At 39.3% G+C, this 17,768-nt stretch overlaps 1 protein-coding gene across 2 annotated transcripts in view; it reads left to right on the top strand.

The window, feature by feature from the left end:
- Nucleotides 1-3,415: 3,415 nt before the first annotated feature.
- The window catches only part of tox2 (TOX high mobility group box family member 2), a 136,182-nt gene continuing 121,829 nt past the window's right edge, over nt 3,416-17,768 (top strand). For both annotated transcript variants that reach the window (XM_047348739.1, XM_047348738.1), the window contains exon 1: nt 3,416-4,021. In XM_047348739.1, coding sequence (XP_047204695.1) covers nt 3,929-4,021 — 93 coding nt within the window. In that variant the 5' untranslated portion in view covers nt 3,416-3,928. The remainder of the gene's footprint in view (nt 4,022-17,768) is intronic.

Genomic DNA, 17,768 nt, shown 5'->3' with positions numbered 1-17,768 from the left:
AATTCCCGAGCACACAAAGAAGATCAGATCCGCTACCAATAGACAGTCTAAAACACGACTTAATCTGTTTATAAATATAGCTTTTTTCCCCTCATACCAAATCGTTTCTGAACTGTTCTGCTATCTTGGAGCCTCAATGCTCTTGCTTTGCTTCTCTCCCCTCGGAGCACGAGGTTCTTGTGGACGGCCAGCGTTTAAAACGAGCACCGCTACGTTTAATGTCTGTCTGCTCGCTGCTAACTACCCCAGTTAAAAGCACAGGGAGAGTAACTAGTTGTGGTTCATGTTATTTTACTGAATTACCACAACACAGTACAGCTTGAAAACATCGTTATGACCTGAGATTCCATAAACACTACACGAGAGCGCATGTGCGCTTACCTCCAAAACAGAGCGGTTGCCAAGGAGATTGGTGCATTCGATTTAATGGACTGGGAGATTTTACACAGGTGGTGCACAGACATAAAAAAACGCCGCTTGCATCAGGACATGACGAACAATAAATCACTTGCCATCTACAGGAAACAACCGAACTGTCAAATTTTTAATTTAAAAGAAAAGACGGAAACTGAAGATGGAAAGTTATGAATTAGAAAATGGTTTATCATTGTTTCATACATGGCTGTTCTTTAACAATTGAAATATATATATATATAATCATATTTTAAATCTAAATCTGCCAGGGTAATGAATACATTTGGGCTTAACTGTAATAACACAGGATATAATAGTTTTTTTTTCTTCAAAATTTTAGTTGGTCTAAAAAAGTACACAATGCTTTTATTTATTTTTACTCTATGTGCCATTTATTTGAATAATTTACTTCTCAACATATGTAAATAAGATTATAATATTTTTAATGTAAAATCACAAGTTTCTTGGAAGCAATAAAGCCAGCCCTTGCTGGCATCGTGTAATTATTGGCAAGGCAATAATACTTAATAGGAAATAATGTTGCATATTTTCCACTAATTTTCTGATGACACAGCAAGAGTTTTTCCACTAGATGATTGTATTCGTTGATGGAATTCTAAATGATATAACTTGCATAAGACATCGGAAAATTTGCCGTGGACTGTTTAAAAGTACATGACTTTGCCTCTGCCCTGTTACCTTCCTACTATAGACATGATAACTATAGTGTAAAAACTAATTGAATCAATACATCATCTTGCTGCTGACTGCTTATTTTTCCTGTAACTTAGGCCCTTTTATTTGCAAGTTTTTGATACACAATTTCCCTTCACCATGGCACAATTTCCTCTGTCATTGGCCAGCATTCAAGACTCCACAAAACTAAACACATTCCTTTCCAATGAAGCCACAAGTCTACATGTGCCAAATACCCCTGTGTACTGTATCTTTTGCTGTTACATGGAAAGAGAGAGAAATAGAGATAGAGAGAGAGGGAGACTGGTTGAACAAGTGACACTGTGACAGAAACTGACAGATAGTAAAGAATCACTCAAACAACGACTCTGAGGTTAAAAAAAAGAGAGAAGAAATCAGTATCCTTGTGACAGTTAACCTTATGAGCTTGGAGGAACGACAGCCTGAACTGGCAGCTGATGGTGGACCACAACAGCAAGCCCATGGTGAAATCCATCTGTGCCTTGTATTAAAGCAGGCTCACACCCCAAGGCCAAAGCCACCACGCCGTGTAATACCTACATACACCGAGGCTCCATCCTAAGGGGGCAACAAGTCGCCCACTGGGATGACAATGGCAGTTTGGTTAACACAAACACACTAACACACACAAATGCCCAGACATGCACCAAAAGCACAGAAGGATAAACACACACACACACACACACACACACACACACACACACACACACACAGGAGTGTGTAACTAACATGTTGCTCCACTGTGCAAATCGCTTTAAAGACACAAATGACTGAGTAAATAACACCAACCTGTTCTTAAACCCAGTGTGAGACAGTTTTCTCTGAGAGTGGGGTTATATTTTACCTTTCGATATCTTTTTGCAGCTCTGGTTGGACATTGTTCTGTGTGCACTTCCTGTTGTGTTGGCTGCTGTGTGAGTGTGTTTTGTGTTCATCCAGGTGTGTAAATGTGATTGTGTGCGCTAGGGTCAAAATTGAAGCAGAGTTGCAAAGAATATTATCTAAGCTATCAGATCTCTTCTCAGCATGCATTCTGTTGCCTGCTGTCAGATACACATGCAACAAAAGAACAAGCATAAAGAGCATTTACAAAATGGCTGTAGGCAGAAATGTTTAAAACATTGTGTCAAACAGAGCTATATTTGCGCTAAACAATATATGAACTTATATAGTACTATTAGTAGATCTTGGTAGGGGAGCAGAAGACATTATTCAATTTTTTTATTGTCATCTAAAAATAATGTTTCTCTCTTGGCAAGATACATTTCTTGCATTCTTTAAATGGTCCGTGTCATGCTTTTTAATAATTTTTTAATTCTCTGTTATTATTGTCTAATTAAGTTTGCAGTTGTAATTTATAAAAAGTACATGATTGATCATTTTAGTGCACATTACCACATGACACTTCAATCAATTTTTATTGTGGTTAAAATACAAAATTTGTGCCTGTGTCTTTAAGGCTTGCTATCCGCAGCATTGATGGTTCAAGTAGATTCACTTTGGAAGTAGGAGCTTCTTCTTGGGTTGAGATGAACTTCAGAAACTGCAGTCCTTGGCTTACATGACTATGTTTTGCGATAAACTTACATTGTACATTCCCTTGAACACATCACCCCTGCGGTGAAACATGTTGGGGCCACTAATGGTGGTGGAGAAGCTTTTTTTCACAGCAGAGAAGATGCCCATGGCATGTTCATGGCAAAATGTATTTAACTTAATAACAATTACGCACTCTGTGCTGGTCTATTACATAAAAACCCAATGAAATCCATTGAAGATTGGGAATGTAAAAAATACAAAATGTGAAAGAAAAAGAAGTTAACCTTTTTAGCCATTTAAAGAATCATGATGTATTTTTTACAACCGCTGGACGCCAGTTACACATTAAGGTAGAAATATCGAACTTCATATTAGTTTAATCTAAACCTTTGTCTGCTGGTAGTGAAGAAACTTTCTTTGCTTGCCCTTTCTGTAGATTAGAGTGAAGCAATTACATGGGAGCACAAGTAATAAGGAGTCACGCTTTTTGAGCGTTTTTTTCCAGTTTGAGAAAAAAAAAAAACGGTGTACTTTTTTTTATAAAGCAGTCTGTTTAGACTTGGACCTAATTACCTTAGGATAGAGTTCTGTTGGACTTAGCAATCATTGTTCTATCCTGACAAACAAAAATATTTTTTTAGTCTATCCACAGCATCCAGTCAATCCGCTCGTCCTCCTCAGACTTGTTCCCCCATCTGAACGGTAGAGGTCGTAGCCGAGCAGCCGCGTAGTGGACGGGAACGCATGGATACGTAAAGAGCACTAGAGCGCTCCCGCATGACAAAGCTTCAGAGCGTCTGGAAAGCTGGAAGGGAGAACGGGCGCTTTGGGAGCGACCGCTGACAAATTCATTCCTGCATCTTTACCTGCAACACAGCCTGGCTCGGTTCGGCTCCAACAACTTCACGAACTGTCCTGGTTCTTAGTTCCTAAGACCACTGTGGCGGGGACGCTCCCATCAATTGCTCCTTTCCCCCAAGTGAACTTTATAGAGATGTTAGATATCGTACAGCATCATTGTGCTGAATGTCCACCTAGTGCTGAAGTATCTGTAGGACGGATATAGAAACTGAACGTCTGGAGAGACTCATCTTTCTTCCTCTTGTACTTTTTGCTCGGTTTGACACACAACACAGACGGGTGTGAGACCGTTTATGTGTACGTGTGCGTGAGAGTGTGCTGGGGAGAGAGACATTGCACAGTTTTTTTTTTTCCTTTGGAGCTACGCTTTCATGCCGTCAGTCTTGCGCTCTTTGAGATGGACGTGAGGTTTTATCCAGCTCCCCCTTCCAGCGTGGGTTCATGCACGTTACCGACTGACTCCGGGCTGGACTATTACCATTCCAACAAGGTAAACAATTAACTCTACTAAAGTCCACTGAGATGTGCCAGTTTCAAATGCAAGCGCGCAGACGTGCACTGGTTACACATGGCTGTGTAATCAGGCACAGAGTATTTAGGTTGGGCATGCCTTGCACTTTTGTTCCCCTGAGGATAATCATGGTGTGAGTCCGCAGGCAAGAGCAGGCTCTCATTAAACTTTTTTTGTATGTCATGTTTGCTATCATTGACACCTGCTCAGAGGTCATGCACGTGCAATTTTCTTCACCTGCAGTTTGCTTTAATGTCTTTTTCAGAATATAACTGTTGTGCCATGGAAGAGTTGGAGCGCACCACTCTCTTTCAGGTGCTGCTTCTTTGAACAAATAGACCCAAACATTGAATGTGTGCGTGATTGCGCTTTAACGGATATTATTTAGCACTGCAAACGTCCCTGAATCACTAAAACTTATCTCAACCAATTGCGTAAATTATACCCTTATCTGCCACGAACGCGTTCCCAGATGGCAATGGTTTGCGCACAGTTAATCCAATAAACAGTTACCAACATTTCGAAACATGATCTTGACTTCATGTTCTGCATCTGAGGCGTATGGAAAGACCCAAGGTTGCAGCTGTATATATATATATATATTTTTTCTTTTGATTTACCTGAATCACTTTAAGTAGCACATTCTCGCACATGATTATTAAACCTTTTGTGTGCAAATATCTAAAATAATCATCTTATGAAATGGTTTGATACTTTTAAGCAATCCTGTCTTAAACGACCAACACGAACTGTGGTGTAGTATAAAATTGTACATCAAAATTTCCCCTTTAAAGTCAGCTTTTAGGTTTATGTTGTCAACACTTTGAAGACCTGGCAACATAAACTGGTTTTACACAAGGAATTCAACATATGCTCAAGAGGGATGATTTATTTAAAACATTGGCACTACAATAAAAACAAAACAAACAAAAAACTTGTTTTCATTAGGTCATTTTCTGAATTGTTTGTGACTGTATAGTTTGTGAAACTCTTTCCATGTTTTGCTCAGCATTTTTGACACTTCAATTTTTTTGTGATCAGGGTAAAACTTGTGCCACCAGCCATCAGTAACTATACTGGGGAGAGGTGTCCACAGCCATTCATACGGGTTTGCTTGCTTTAGCACCTGGGGGAAAGCCAGCAGGCAGTTAACATTTGCTGATGACAAGGTGATACATGTGAAACATAATAGCACAGTGCAACATTTAGATTGTTAATATCCCCTGTTCATACACAGGGTCACCTGCCTGTATAAATGCAGTTGCTTATGTCTAACTTGCAACATTCAGGCTTTGTGTGCACATAAAGTAGTCATACACAGTCAAGCTGCTGATATGCAGGACCTTGCAAAAGTGTTAAAACTCCTTGAACCTTTTCATGTCTTGTAATGTTACAACCACAAAAATATAATTTATTGAAAATGTATGTGATAGCCCAACATGTACAACTGTGGAGAGAATGAAAATGATACATCATCTTCACAGTTTTTTACTACTAAAAATTTAAAAAGTGTGGCTTGTATATGTATTCAGTCTGTAAACATAAGTTTTAAAGCCTTGCTATAAATCCTGAATTAGATTTGGGTCTAAGCCATTCTATTTGATATAAACCATTCCATTAAGGCTCTGGATGTATGTTTAAGGTTGTGGTCCTTGTAGAAGTTTATCATCTACTAGGCTTTCTTCCAGGATTGATCTTTGCTTAGCTTCATCCATCTTTCCATCAACTCTGAGGAGCTTCCCTGTCCCTGCTGGAAAAAAAGCACCCCAAAGCATTGTCTCCACCACATGTAACAGTAAGGATGGTATGTTCAGGGTGAGAGTCCATGTCAGTTGTTCTCCAGAAATTGTGTTTTCCTTGTAAATCAACAAGTTCAGTTTTAGACTCATCTGTCCAGAGCAGATTCTTTTACAAAAATGTACAGTGTTCCATACATGGTGGCAAACTACAGACGTGGATTCTGATGGGTTTTGATAATACAACAATCTTGTCACTCTTCCATAGAGGCCAGATTAAATAGATAGGTAACCTGTCAAAAGATGTTTCTCCCTGATCTTGTGGATCTCTCCAGCTCCTCCTGAGTCACCATGGGTTTGATTATTGTTCTCCTTTCTCTGCCTATCAGTCTAGGTGGTGATCCATGCCTAGATAGGTTTGTACTTGTACTATACTCGGGATATTGTTTCATAAACCAACTGTCCTTTAAACCTATCCACAGCTTTATTCCTGACACATTACATTGAAGTATAGTTTGTAACATGCCACCATGTGAAAAACTTCAATGGGTGTTAATACTTGTGGCAGGCAGTGTATATTTATGCTCACAGTGTAGCCTGGGGCTATGTAACAGGATTTGTACTTTTAACACAATGAACTGTCCTAGTTATTGTAATACAGCAAGAACAGAGCCCATAGAAAAACAAAACATATAGCACTGTCATTACTAAAGCAGCAACTGTGACTAAGATGTAAAGTGACACATTATTGCAACTGTACTCTTGTTATTACACATAACTTGTATAACGATGCAGGAACTTTTAGGTCATTCTTCACCTATGTGGTAATTTTATTTTTAGAGCATTCCTCTTGTTATAGCAGGGGGTAAAGGTGCTTTAGCTACAAGCAGGGCTTGTGATGATTATAAAAAAAGTGTTATCTTTATTCTAACATTTTGTTTTTGACTACATTACAACTAGATGTTCAACGATGGAACATGCTTAAAAGTCTTAATTCCTCCCAGTGAAAACCTCATGGAAGGTGTTAAAATCAACACCATAGTATTTCAAGGCATCAACAAGGAAGTGTGCGTAATACTAACTGAAATACGTATTAAAACACAGTCACTGCCTATTTCTAGCTGCAAAAACTGATATTTACTTATTTTATATGTGAAAGACTGTTGAGCCGTTTGCTTCCTATAAATATGCATTCACGTAATTGTTTTTGTCTTAAAGGGGTTATTAGGGGAAGTATATAGAGAACGGGTAAGCTGAAACCAGTTGGAACTGATTGGCCACATTCAAACTGATGGTTGATTGATGCGTGCCAGGAGTATGGATCAGTCTGACAGGATAATTGAGCACCACAAATGCATAAAATGTGCAGTGAATTTTGAGTAAGCCTTTGCTCAAGATTTGATGTTAAAAAATCACAAAGATAAAACCGAAAGAAAAGAAAAACACAGCCATGGAACTAATAATACTTTCATCAAAGTTGCTATGTTGAGTTGCAGGAAGTGGATTGTTCTTTCAGTTGGCAGCCTAATTTCTTAAATAAATAAGGATGGAGAAAATACGAAAATATATTCTGAATTGAAAATGTTAAAGCGCCACATGCTTTTAGAAGAGGTGTCTGAAATATTCATTCCAATATTTTTTCAAATTACTATAACAAAAAAAAAAAAAATTAAATGGGGTGTTTTTGTTGTTAGATGTCCCTAATCTGAGTTTTACTACGGTCAAAACAAAACACATTAAGGTACATGCTCTTAGTTGATGTCCTAATGGCTGATGTAGTGGGGAGGGGAGGTCTTAGTTTTGATGTTACATTAGGTAAAGAAAATACTTTTTAGTATTTGACCTGGATTCGATCAGAGCCGATAAAGGAAAAAAATGTATTATTTTACTACATGAATAGTTTTTCATTATATGTGCGGCACTCAAGTTTTTTTATGTCAAAAAAATACCTTAACTTTACAATCTAAATCTGATTCTTGACCAGTACCATCATGTAGAGATCCTAAAAAACAAACAGTCCCTTTTTCTTCTTAAAAATAAAAAAGAAGTAACCTATGCATTCACTTTTCAAAGCAATGCAAAGAAAGACACATGAGAAGAGCATCGATTTGTGTATGGCTAAGAGCCCCACGGCTCTGCTGCTCTTCTCAACTCCATCCAGCTTGCATTGTCCTGCACTTGCACAATCAACCGTGAATCATCTTTACTTTTCACCCAAGATTTCTCCTAATCTTTTTGAAGCCTCTCTGTATCTTTTCCCTCGCTGAGTGGGAGGCTTGTTTGCTCAGCGCACACTCAGCTGTGTATACCAGCGCTGAAGGCCACTTCTTTGCCAATGCCTGTTTTTAGCGGGAGACTATTTGTCAAATGCATTATGACTTGTGCATACCCTCGGGCAGAATCACTCCGGTGAAATGAAGTTAGATAGATTGCTGTAGATGTTCCACTTTCTCCTTGTCCCTCTCCACTCTAATTGCACAGTGCCCAAGAGAGAGCCTCTCATGTAATTACACTGTAGTTATTCTGTAGGTTTATAATCCAATGGTTTGCAGATGTTTTTCTTTGAAAGGCAGCCATCTGTTCCAGCTTACTTTATGTTATTTATATACCCTTACTTGACTGTTTTTGTGAAGGACTTTTTTGTGAAGGACACATCAGTGTGTTTATTTGCAGTGCTGTACATCATTGCTGGTGTGTTACAAATTAGTTTTAACTTAACTGTCATCTATAGATTTAACATTTTGCTTTTTCATCAGGACAGAAACACATGTGTCCGTTCAAAAAGCAGTGAGGCCAACTGTAGCAGAGTACGTAAAACCCCTTCTAAAGTGGTTGGTTTCATTTCAAATGCTATCCAAATCATTGTATTAGTCATGGGATACTTCAAAGTATGGTCAGGTAAAAAAAAAAAAAATCATGTTGAATTCTGAGAATGTGATTTTTTTTTTCTCTTTCTCGCAGAAATGTAAAAGTAATAGACACTGAAAAACGAAAGTTATTTCAGTAGTACCTCATTCTGTACACAGAGAGGAGTTAATTACACAGAGGCAAGCATTCCTTGGTCAACAGCCTGGACTTTAGGTTTTTTTTTTCATTGTGCCCATTCATAACATTCTGCTGACTGGCCAGTCCCCACCGTTCTCACTGTGAAAATGTTAACCCATGCATGCCTCCATTACACACCAAATGCAACCCAAGTGGCTGGAACTGGGAACTCTCTGAGTTTATTGTTCTTATCCAGTTCCAGGCAGTTAACTCAGAACAAAAAAACATGGAATCGAAACACACACAGTAGCCATTTTCTCTATTTAAAAATAACTACATTAGTGTAACAATCATCTTTTTTGTTCTTTTTCTTTTTTGTCTTCCCATTTTCTGGCACAACTCCTAATCAAGTCTCTTCACTTCTCCCCCTCTCAGTGTCTTCTTCTCTCATTTACCTTCCCAGCAGCAATGTCAAAAGGTTATGCAGGGAAGCTGGATTGCCCGGGGCTGATTGTGTCTCTGAGTTAATGATAAGTAGCTACAGTGCTGTTCTCTGGTGCAGTGGGGCTCAGTGTTTTTGGTGCAGACCATTACAGTAAGAAAAAAAGACAACACATTTTTGAGTTGGAATTTATTTTTAAATGTAAAATACAGTGAAAGATCTCAGAGATTATTTACTTAAATCATGCAAAACATGCCTTTTAGTTTATGTTTCTAATAGTGCATTACTACATATAGAAATAAAGCTAAATATTGCCACATCTGCTTAAGTTTCCAATTTGCAGATGCAATTAGACATGAGATGGTTAGTATTAAATGAAGTTTTTAAAAGTTGCAGTTTTAAAAATGCTAAACTTCCATCATACCCTTCCTACACTACCCAGTCCTTCTAATGAGTTTCTAGAGAAAGCGGGATTTTTCTTTGGCTGTATGGAGCAGAGTAAATCAGAACTGCCCGCCCCTCACTTGTTGCTGCGCACTGCAGGACAGCTTTTTAAAAAGACTATTAATTTTCTTTTAGCCTAACTACAAATTTGGCTGCTTGGAAATTTTTCTAGTCTTGAAAAAAAATCAGTTACGGCTTTGAAACAAAATTGCCTTTTCCATGGGCTCTACTTTGGCCATTTTCACTCCAATTGGCCCATGTTTTGACTGTTGCCATTACTGGCTTTTCCTGCCCAGTACTGGCTTTTTGGTATCTGCTTAGCAGCAAGTCCCATTGAGGCTGAGCAGGGCTGAAATGTGACGTGAACAGACTGCCGTTAACTGATTGGCCATGGGCATGGTCAGCTGTACAGGGGTTGGACAATGAAGCTGAAACACCTGTCATTTTAGTGTGGGAGGTTTCATGGCTAAATTGGACCAGCCTGGTAGCCAGTCTTCATTGATTGCACATTGCACCAGTAAGAGCAGAGTGTGAAGGTTCAATTAGCAGGGTAAGAGCACAGTTTTGCTCAAAATATTGAAATGGACACAACATTATGGGTGACATACCAGAGTTCAAAAGAGGACAAATTGTTGGTGCACGTCTTGCTGGCGCATCTGTGACCAAAACAGCAAGTCTTTGTGATGTATCAAGAGCCACGGTATCCAGGGTAATGTCAGCATACCACCAAGAAGGACGAACCACATCCAACAGGATTAACTGTGGACACAAGAGGAAGCTGTCTGAAAGGGATGTTCGGGTGCTAACCTGGAGTGTATCCAAAAAACATAAAACCACGGCTGCCCAAATCACGGCAGAATTAAATGTGCACCTCAACTCTCCTGTTTCCACCAGAACTGTCCGTCGGGAGCTGCACAGGGTCAATATACACGGCCGGGCTGCTATAGCCAAACCTTTAGTGACTCATGCCAATGCCAAATGTCAGTTTCAATGGTGCAAGGAGCGCAAATCTTGGGCTTTGGACAATATGAAACATGTATTGTTCTCTGATGAGTCCACCTTTACTGTTTCCCCACATCCGGGAGAGTTACGGTGTGGAGAAGCCCCAAAGAAGCGTACCACCCAGACTGTTGCATGCCCAGAGTGAAGCATGGGTGTGGATCAGTGATGGTTTGGGCTGCCATATCATGGCATTCCCTTGGTCCAATACATGTGCTAGATGGGTGCGTCACTGCCAAGGACTACCGAACCATTCTCGAGGACCATGTGCATCCAATGGTTCAAACATTGTATCCTGAAGGCGGTGCCGTGTATCAGGATGACAATGCACCAATACCCACAGCAAGACTGGTGAAAGATTGGTTTGATGAACATGAAAGTGAAGTTGAACATCTCCCATGGCCTGCACAGTCACCAGATCTAAATATTATTGAGCCACTTTGGGGTGTTTTGGAGGAGCGAGCCAGGAAACGTTTTCCTCCACCAGTATCATGTAGTGACCTGGCCACTATCCTGCAAGAAGAATGGCTTAAATCCCTCTGACCACTGTGCAGGACTTGTATATGTCATTCCCAAGACAAATTGATGCTGTATTGGCCACAAAAGGAGGCCCTACACCATACCAATAAATTATTGTGGTCTAAAACCAGGTGTTTCAGTTTCATTGTCCAACCCCTGTATGTCTGTGAGCAGAAAAAATCACCATTTTCTAAACTCGCTACACTACAGGCAAGCCATGGGATCCACACAATCAACCAGCAAGTCAAACCCTTGGTGTAACGATGAGCTGCAGGCTTTTCTGTGCATCATTGGAGACAGCAACATTCAGCAGTAACTTGATGGTATCTCAGAAAACGTATGACATGCATTTTGGTAGTGCAATTATGAAGCACAGCACAGGATGCTTACTGGTGGAGGTGGGGCATCAAGCCACATCTACAGCCGTCAGTGAGTCAATGGATACACAACAGTTTTCATGCTGAGTAGAGCGAGGTCAAGCGGAGTGGAGCTGTGCAGTGCTGGAACCGTGAATGGAAAAGAGACATTAAAAGGTTCTGCCATCACTCTCATTAAGGTAACCCTGTGTAAAGACTACAACTGGCAAGCAACCAGTGACATGTCTGTTGAAACAGTTTACTGCAAACAGGCTACCTTAACAGATAGTCTGACAAATTAGCAAGCTGAATTCAACTTGTTGTATTCCCAGTCCATTGTGCAAAAAGCAAGCTTAATTGAAGGTGATTGTTTGTTCACAACTATCACCCAAGAAAGAAAACCTTGCCTCAGAAAAAAAACCTGCCATTTAGTTTATTTTTGTATTAAGGTGTTTTGTTAGTAATGAAAAATAGACCCAAATGTTGTCATCTCCATCATGGTTTAGTTTCTGTTTTACTGGTGCAACTATGCAGAATTCAGTCTTGACATTTTACTGTCAAATCAATTTATAGAGAAAATTATTGATAGATTTATTTATTCATAACATATATTAATAACAGTGGGTTGAGTTTAACTGGCAGTTTACAGTGAAAGTAACAAGCCATGCTCTGATGCAATAACTTTGCTTTGCACTTTACCATCTAGATCAGACTCAAGGACTCAGAACTGGTGGAGGTGTTAGCAAGGGCATAAGTCACAAATGGCTGAAAATAGATTCTATGGTTTACCCTGCTTGGTTTGCAACTTAATCACCAGTCTATTTATGTTGATGACTATTTGAATTACATACCAAGAATTCAATTATGACAGTGCGTTTTCTTAACTGTTTCCAGCAGACTCGGGCTTTGGTAAATTGCAGCTGCATCAGTCATCTCTGCACTATCACACTGTAATCTGTCACGTGATTGTTATATTTACCAGAAATTGTCAGTCTTTTTTTAGACTAAAAATTATTGCAGGGTCCCATGTTTTACAGAGTGCACAACTGTAAGCCACTACGAAGCATTGCCACATCACAAGGTGTCAGAGTAATTCCAAGTTTGATGTTGATCGAGAGTTGAAGCAGTTCAACCTCAGCCCAGCTCATGCCCCTCATTAAATCACATTAACCCTAATTTTCATTGCAGCTTCTTCAAGCCAAAACGCTACTATCCGGTTTTGACTTCTGGCTGCTCAGCTGGATGTTGGGTGTGTGTTTCACACTCTTGTGATTTGTGTGAAGTTGAGTCCAGTGAGCCAAGGCTGTTTAAACTGTCCTCACCTCAGGAGGCTGGTGGTTCCTCAGTAGCATTCGTTTTGACTTGCCGTCTTCTCTCTCCTGTCTGTCTGCCTTCTCCCCTACCACCTCCCTCGTGCAGCCCAGTTTCCTCGTGCTGTTTTATATTCTCTTCTTGATTGGTTGGAGGATGGGCTGGGAAATAGTGTTTGAGAGGTTAGCTGGTTAGAGCAGGGTGGGGGAAGTAGATTTGGTGTGTGCACAAAGATAGAGAGAGAACGAAGAAAAAGAAGGTGAAGGGGTAGAAGCTGGAGGGAAACTGCAAGAAAGATTTTTAGGGGTACTTTATTTTTCAGCCTACCATTGAGTCTCTAATGTCATTCAGCGATGTGGAAACCAAAATAAGCAGTGCCAGCAGATGTGTGCGAGTCCAGATAGCAACATAAAAGACAGGCATTTATTGTTTTAGTGCATTTGCTGTGGTTCAAACCCAAACTGCATGAAATGCTGATTGATGCATTTCACTAAAGAATGTGTGTGTATGTGTCAGAGAGCAAGAGACAAAGAGAAAATAAGAGAGAACGAGAAAAGAAAGAAATATCTGCTTTATCTGATTCATTTAACCATTTTTTTGTGCCCTGCTCTTCACTGTGTCTGCTGATGAAAATACTGACTGTGTTTTTTCTCCATGCTACAGTGTTTCAGAGCAGATTCATCTGCTTTCCATCAGCACTGAAATTTGAAAAAATACAAGCATTGATTCCCTGCTTGTCATACTGATGGTTTGTCGGATGAACAGATGTTTTGTTTTGCACAGAGGGTTAATTTTATTTATAAGAAACATATAAACAATAAAATAGTTTAATATGCTTTTAATGAAATAAGTATGTGTTGCATGTAAATGCTCAGTTATCACAAGAAGTCAATGCTGTTATTAATATTCAAACTGCTTTTACCTTGTGTTATGCAGCTTTATGTATATGGTTCACAAATGATTGTTGTTGCTGACATTTAGCTGCATCCACATGCATGTGGTTTAGTCTGTAGGTCAGGAAGTGCGCACTTCACTCTTTTTGCAACAGTTTTAGAAGCTCGACTGTCAACCACCTGTCCCTAATCATCATACAGTAACATTTTGTTGCAACTATTATTTTATAATTAAGGCATCAGCATGCCAACGTGGCAACAGCAGACAAAACATTTTCAGCTGCTGTTTTCCCGAACAAGGAAGAAAGATGATCTTCATCAGAATAATTGCTTGGTGTCATTCATAAACAAATAGACCACAAAGTGATTGGGCTCGATGCTAGAGATTATGAGCGCCGTTATTGGCCTTGGCAGATTTGTGTGTAAAGCCAGCTCTGGTACACAAATTAGTGCAACCAGTGCATGAAAAAAACAAATTAACATTACAAATAAGCACATATGGATCTTATCTTTTTTACTTTCATATTTTACTTTTTTGAAAAGAAAAAACACTTTATCCAACATTGTTTTTCCTTGGTTTGTCTTCCTGAGAAACATGTGGTTGATATTTTACAAGTGTCTTGGTTTCTTTGTTTTTTTTTAAGAGTAAAGGTTCAGTCTAAAACCAGTTTTGGCGAATAAAAAAATCACTTAGTCTCCTAAGATGAGTTTCCAGAGGGGTTTTTAACAATCTTGACAGGTCAGATTGTTGACAGGGTGTGTTCATGGGAAATCAGCTTTCAACAGCAAGTAAGAGACAGGATTTGTGAGAACTTTAGTTAGGCCTGTTTAAGGACTCACTAAATGTATTGAAAATTATTTCTACACAATGATACAAAAATGTATGTAATTCACAAGAACTGCAGAATACTTTCATTGCTTTGCAAACATTTTCATACCCCTTGAACTTCCATATATTTCATAGGGACGTTGCTCAGTTTACCTAATTTAAGACCATCAATCCACATAATTTTAAAGTCTTGCTACAGAATCTCAGTTGGATTCAGTTCTGGGCTGACTAGGCCATGTTAACACATGAAAATGCTTTGATTCAAACAATTCTGTTGTTGCTTCGGCTGTATGTTTGGGGTTGTTGTCCTTCTGGAAGGTGAACCTCCACCCAGGTTTTAAGTCTTTTGGCAACTTCAGACAGATTTTTTCCCATGATTGCCCTTTATTTAGCTCTATTTCCTCATCAACTCTGACTAGCTTTGCTGTCCCTGCTGAAGAAAATCATCCCCACAGCATGATGCTATGGACGTGGTGTGTTCGGAGCATTTGTTTTCACATAGCGTTTGCATGTTGGTCCAAAAGCTTCTGTCCAGAGCACCTTTTTTCACATGTTGACTGTGTCCCCTACATGGCTTACAACAAACGGGAATCCTTTCGGCTTTCTTTCAGCAATGCAGGTCCTGCCACTCCTCCATCAGGGCTACGTTTGTAAAGTGTACTAATAATAGTAAATGCTGCAATACTATTGATCTTACCACCAAATTCTTTCACCTGAGCTGTTGTTCTCCCCAGCTCCTCCAAAGTGTACATTGGCTGTTTCTCTAATTAGGTTTGTCCAGGGTGTCTCTGTGTTGCCCTGTGATGAACTGATGACATGTCCTGGGTGTACCCCACCTGTTGCCCATTGACTGCTGGAGGTAGGCAGCAGTGACCCAGAAGGACTAAGTATAAAAAATGGATGAATGATTGAAATGCATTTAATTTAGGGGTAAATGAGCAAAAGGGGATAAATCCATTGGCATGGCACATTTGTAAGATTTGTTTTTGTATAGAAATTTGTGAACCTTGTATCCTTTTTTTACCTCATGATTACATTACTTTCTGTTGGTTTGTGAGAAAAAACTTCCCCAAAATTAATTGAAGTCTGTGGTTATGTGACAAAATGTGATAAAGAGAAATAGATACTTTTGCAAGGCACTGCTTTGCCTCTCAGAGCTCCAACATTGCAGTCTTTTAATTTGTGAGGACATTGCTTCAAATGTTAGGCATTCGGAGGATGCTGTAATCCAAAACAGGTTGCATAGGAAACAAGTACAAAAACAGTGATACATGGCAATGTTAAAGATTGCAGCTGTTGAGTGTATTAAGGAAGACCAGCAAGCCTGGGCAAACATGAACAGTTGTCTTAACTTCCTGAGGCATGTCCTGTGCAAACAGCACTGGAGACGGCAGGTTCAGATCCACATTCAAAGACTGCAGGACCACTGAGTGCACACTCTCTATTGCATATGCTACCTCGCAGGTAGACATGCACTATTTTGCAGGCAGATGCAAACATGCCTCCGCCACTTTCACAGAAATAAACACAAGTGCACATGTGTGTGCACAGACCATAGAAATATTATCATGTTATGCAGCAACAAAAGCACAACTCAGGTTACGGTACCTTAAAGTTTAATGTTTGGTAATTACCCTTTCATGGAATTGGTAATTGATTAGTTTGGAATCACATTTTGGCTTAAGGTTTTTGTCAGACTGCTTTTAAAGAAACGTCAACAGTTTTCACGTTCTTGAGCAAGCATGTCTTTTTCTACAGATATTTTTCCTGTGAATATGCCATGACTGTGTTAGTTTAAGGTTGTACAGAGAGTTAAGGTAGGTTGGTTTGGTCACAACGGATTGGTCCTGTGAAGAAAATGGCCACCTTTCTACCTGCTTTGCTCATGTTTGTTGTAGCAAGCAGTGTTAGTTGTAGCTTAGTAGTGTTTTTGAAACTGGTTAATGCCTCTGACTGGGATTGCCAGATCCTTGTTCCGTTTTTTTTTGTGTTTTGTACTTTCTGCTGTGTATGGGAGACTCTCGTCCCTTTTGCTACAAAACCATAGTCCCTTTAGGTCCCTTTTTGCCTCAGCCTTGTAAACCACCTCTGGCACTGTTGGGCTTTGTATTCAGTATTCTCACTGTAGCCAAGTTAAACTTTCCAAGAATTTTTTTTTTTTCTGTTTTTAATAATTGTACTTATGTTTTTAATTTAATTGTACTTAGCGCCTTTTTTGCATATCATTGATATTACAGTTGATATTGTAAATATTTGTATCACAGTAGCTGTCTTTCTAGGCCCTTGGTATGTTGACTGGTATGTGATAAGCGGGTGTAGCTGAATTTGTGTGGCTTCACTGTGCAAACACAGCATTGCTGGCACTCCTGGTTTCACTTAATCTTCCACACAAAGGCATTGGCATATGGCACGGCTCTCAGACTGTTTCAGTGACAGAGAACGAGAGCAGAGCTGAGCAGTACGCTGTGTAAGAACAAATACACAGTGATAGATATTTATGTTTTAGGCCATTTTATATTTATTTATTTTTAATTATCTCCTAATCTGGACTGCGATTTGCCTTTTTTTTTAGATTTCTTCAGGCCTTGGAACATCAAAGAGAATTATTAGGCCTTTGTGAGGAAAACATAGCATAGTATGAATGATTGGAGGCCTGGAACTTTGGTCATGTCAGGACCTTAATTCTGGACTGAACTGTAAACACACATCCAAACATACTGTCAGCCATGGATGGGTGATTTATTTTCCCATCTATACCATAATTACCCACTGGGTAAATGGGAGGAATCCTCTGAGATTATAGTTTGTCTTTTCAGTAAAAAGAAAAAAAAGGTTTTTAAAAAGCCTCCTTTTATGTTTCACGGTAAACTAGGATATAAATTAAATATGGGAATAGATAAAAAAGCTTTTTTTTTTACAGATTTTTAAATAGAAGAATTTGTGATTTTTTTAAATTGACATGTTATGAGGAGTTGTGTCTTCATAGCAACCTGCACCTGTGGTTTCATGTCTTGTAAGTGCAGAAGCATTGCGGTTTCATTTGTTGTGAATTAATATAGATTTTCTTTTAGCGTGAGGAAGAATGACTCCAAAGAAGAAAGTGGCCACCTTTCTACCAGCTTTGCTCATGTTAGTTGTAGCTTAGCAGTGTTTTTGCAAACTGGTTAAAGCCTCTGACTGGGATTGCCAGATCCTTGTTCCTTTTTTTGTTT

This window comes from Girardinichthys multiradiatus, chromosome 20 (genome assembly GCF_021462225.1).
Source record: "Girardinichthys multiradiatus isolate DD_20200921_A chromosome 20, DD_fGirMul_XY1, whole genome shotgun sequence".
Classification (NCBI taxonomy): domain Eukaryota; kingdom Metazoa; phylum Chordata; class Actinopteri; order Cyprinodontiformes; family Goodeidae; genus Girardinichthys; species Girardinichthys multiradiatus.
Note: the sequence above shows the minus strand (reverse complement) of the source record. Positions and strands in the feature narration are given on the sequence as shown.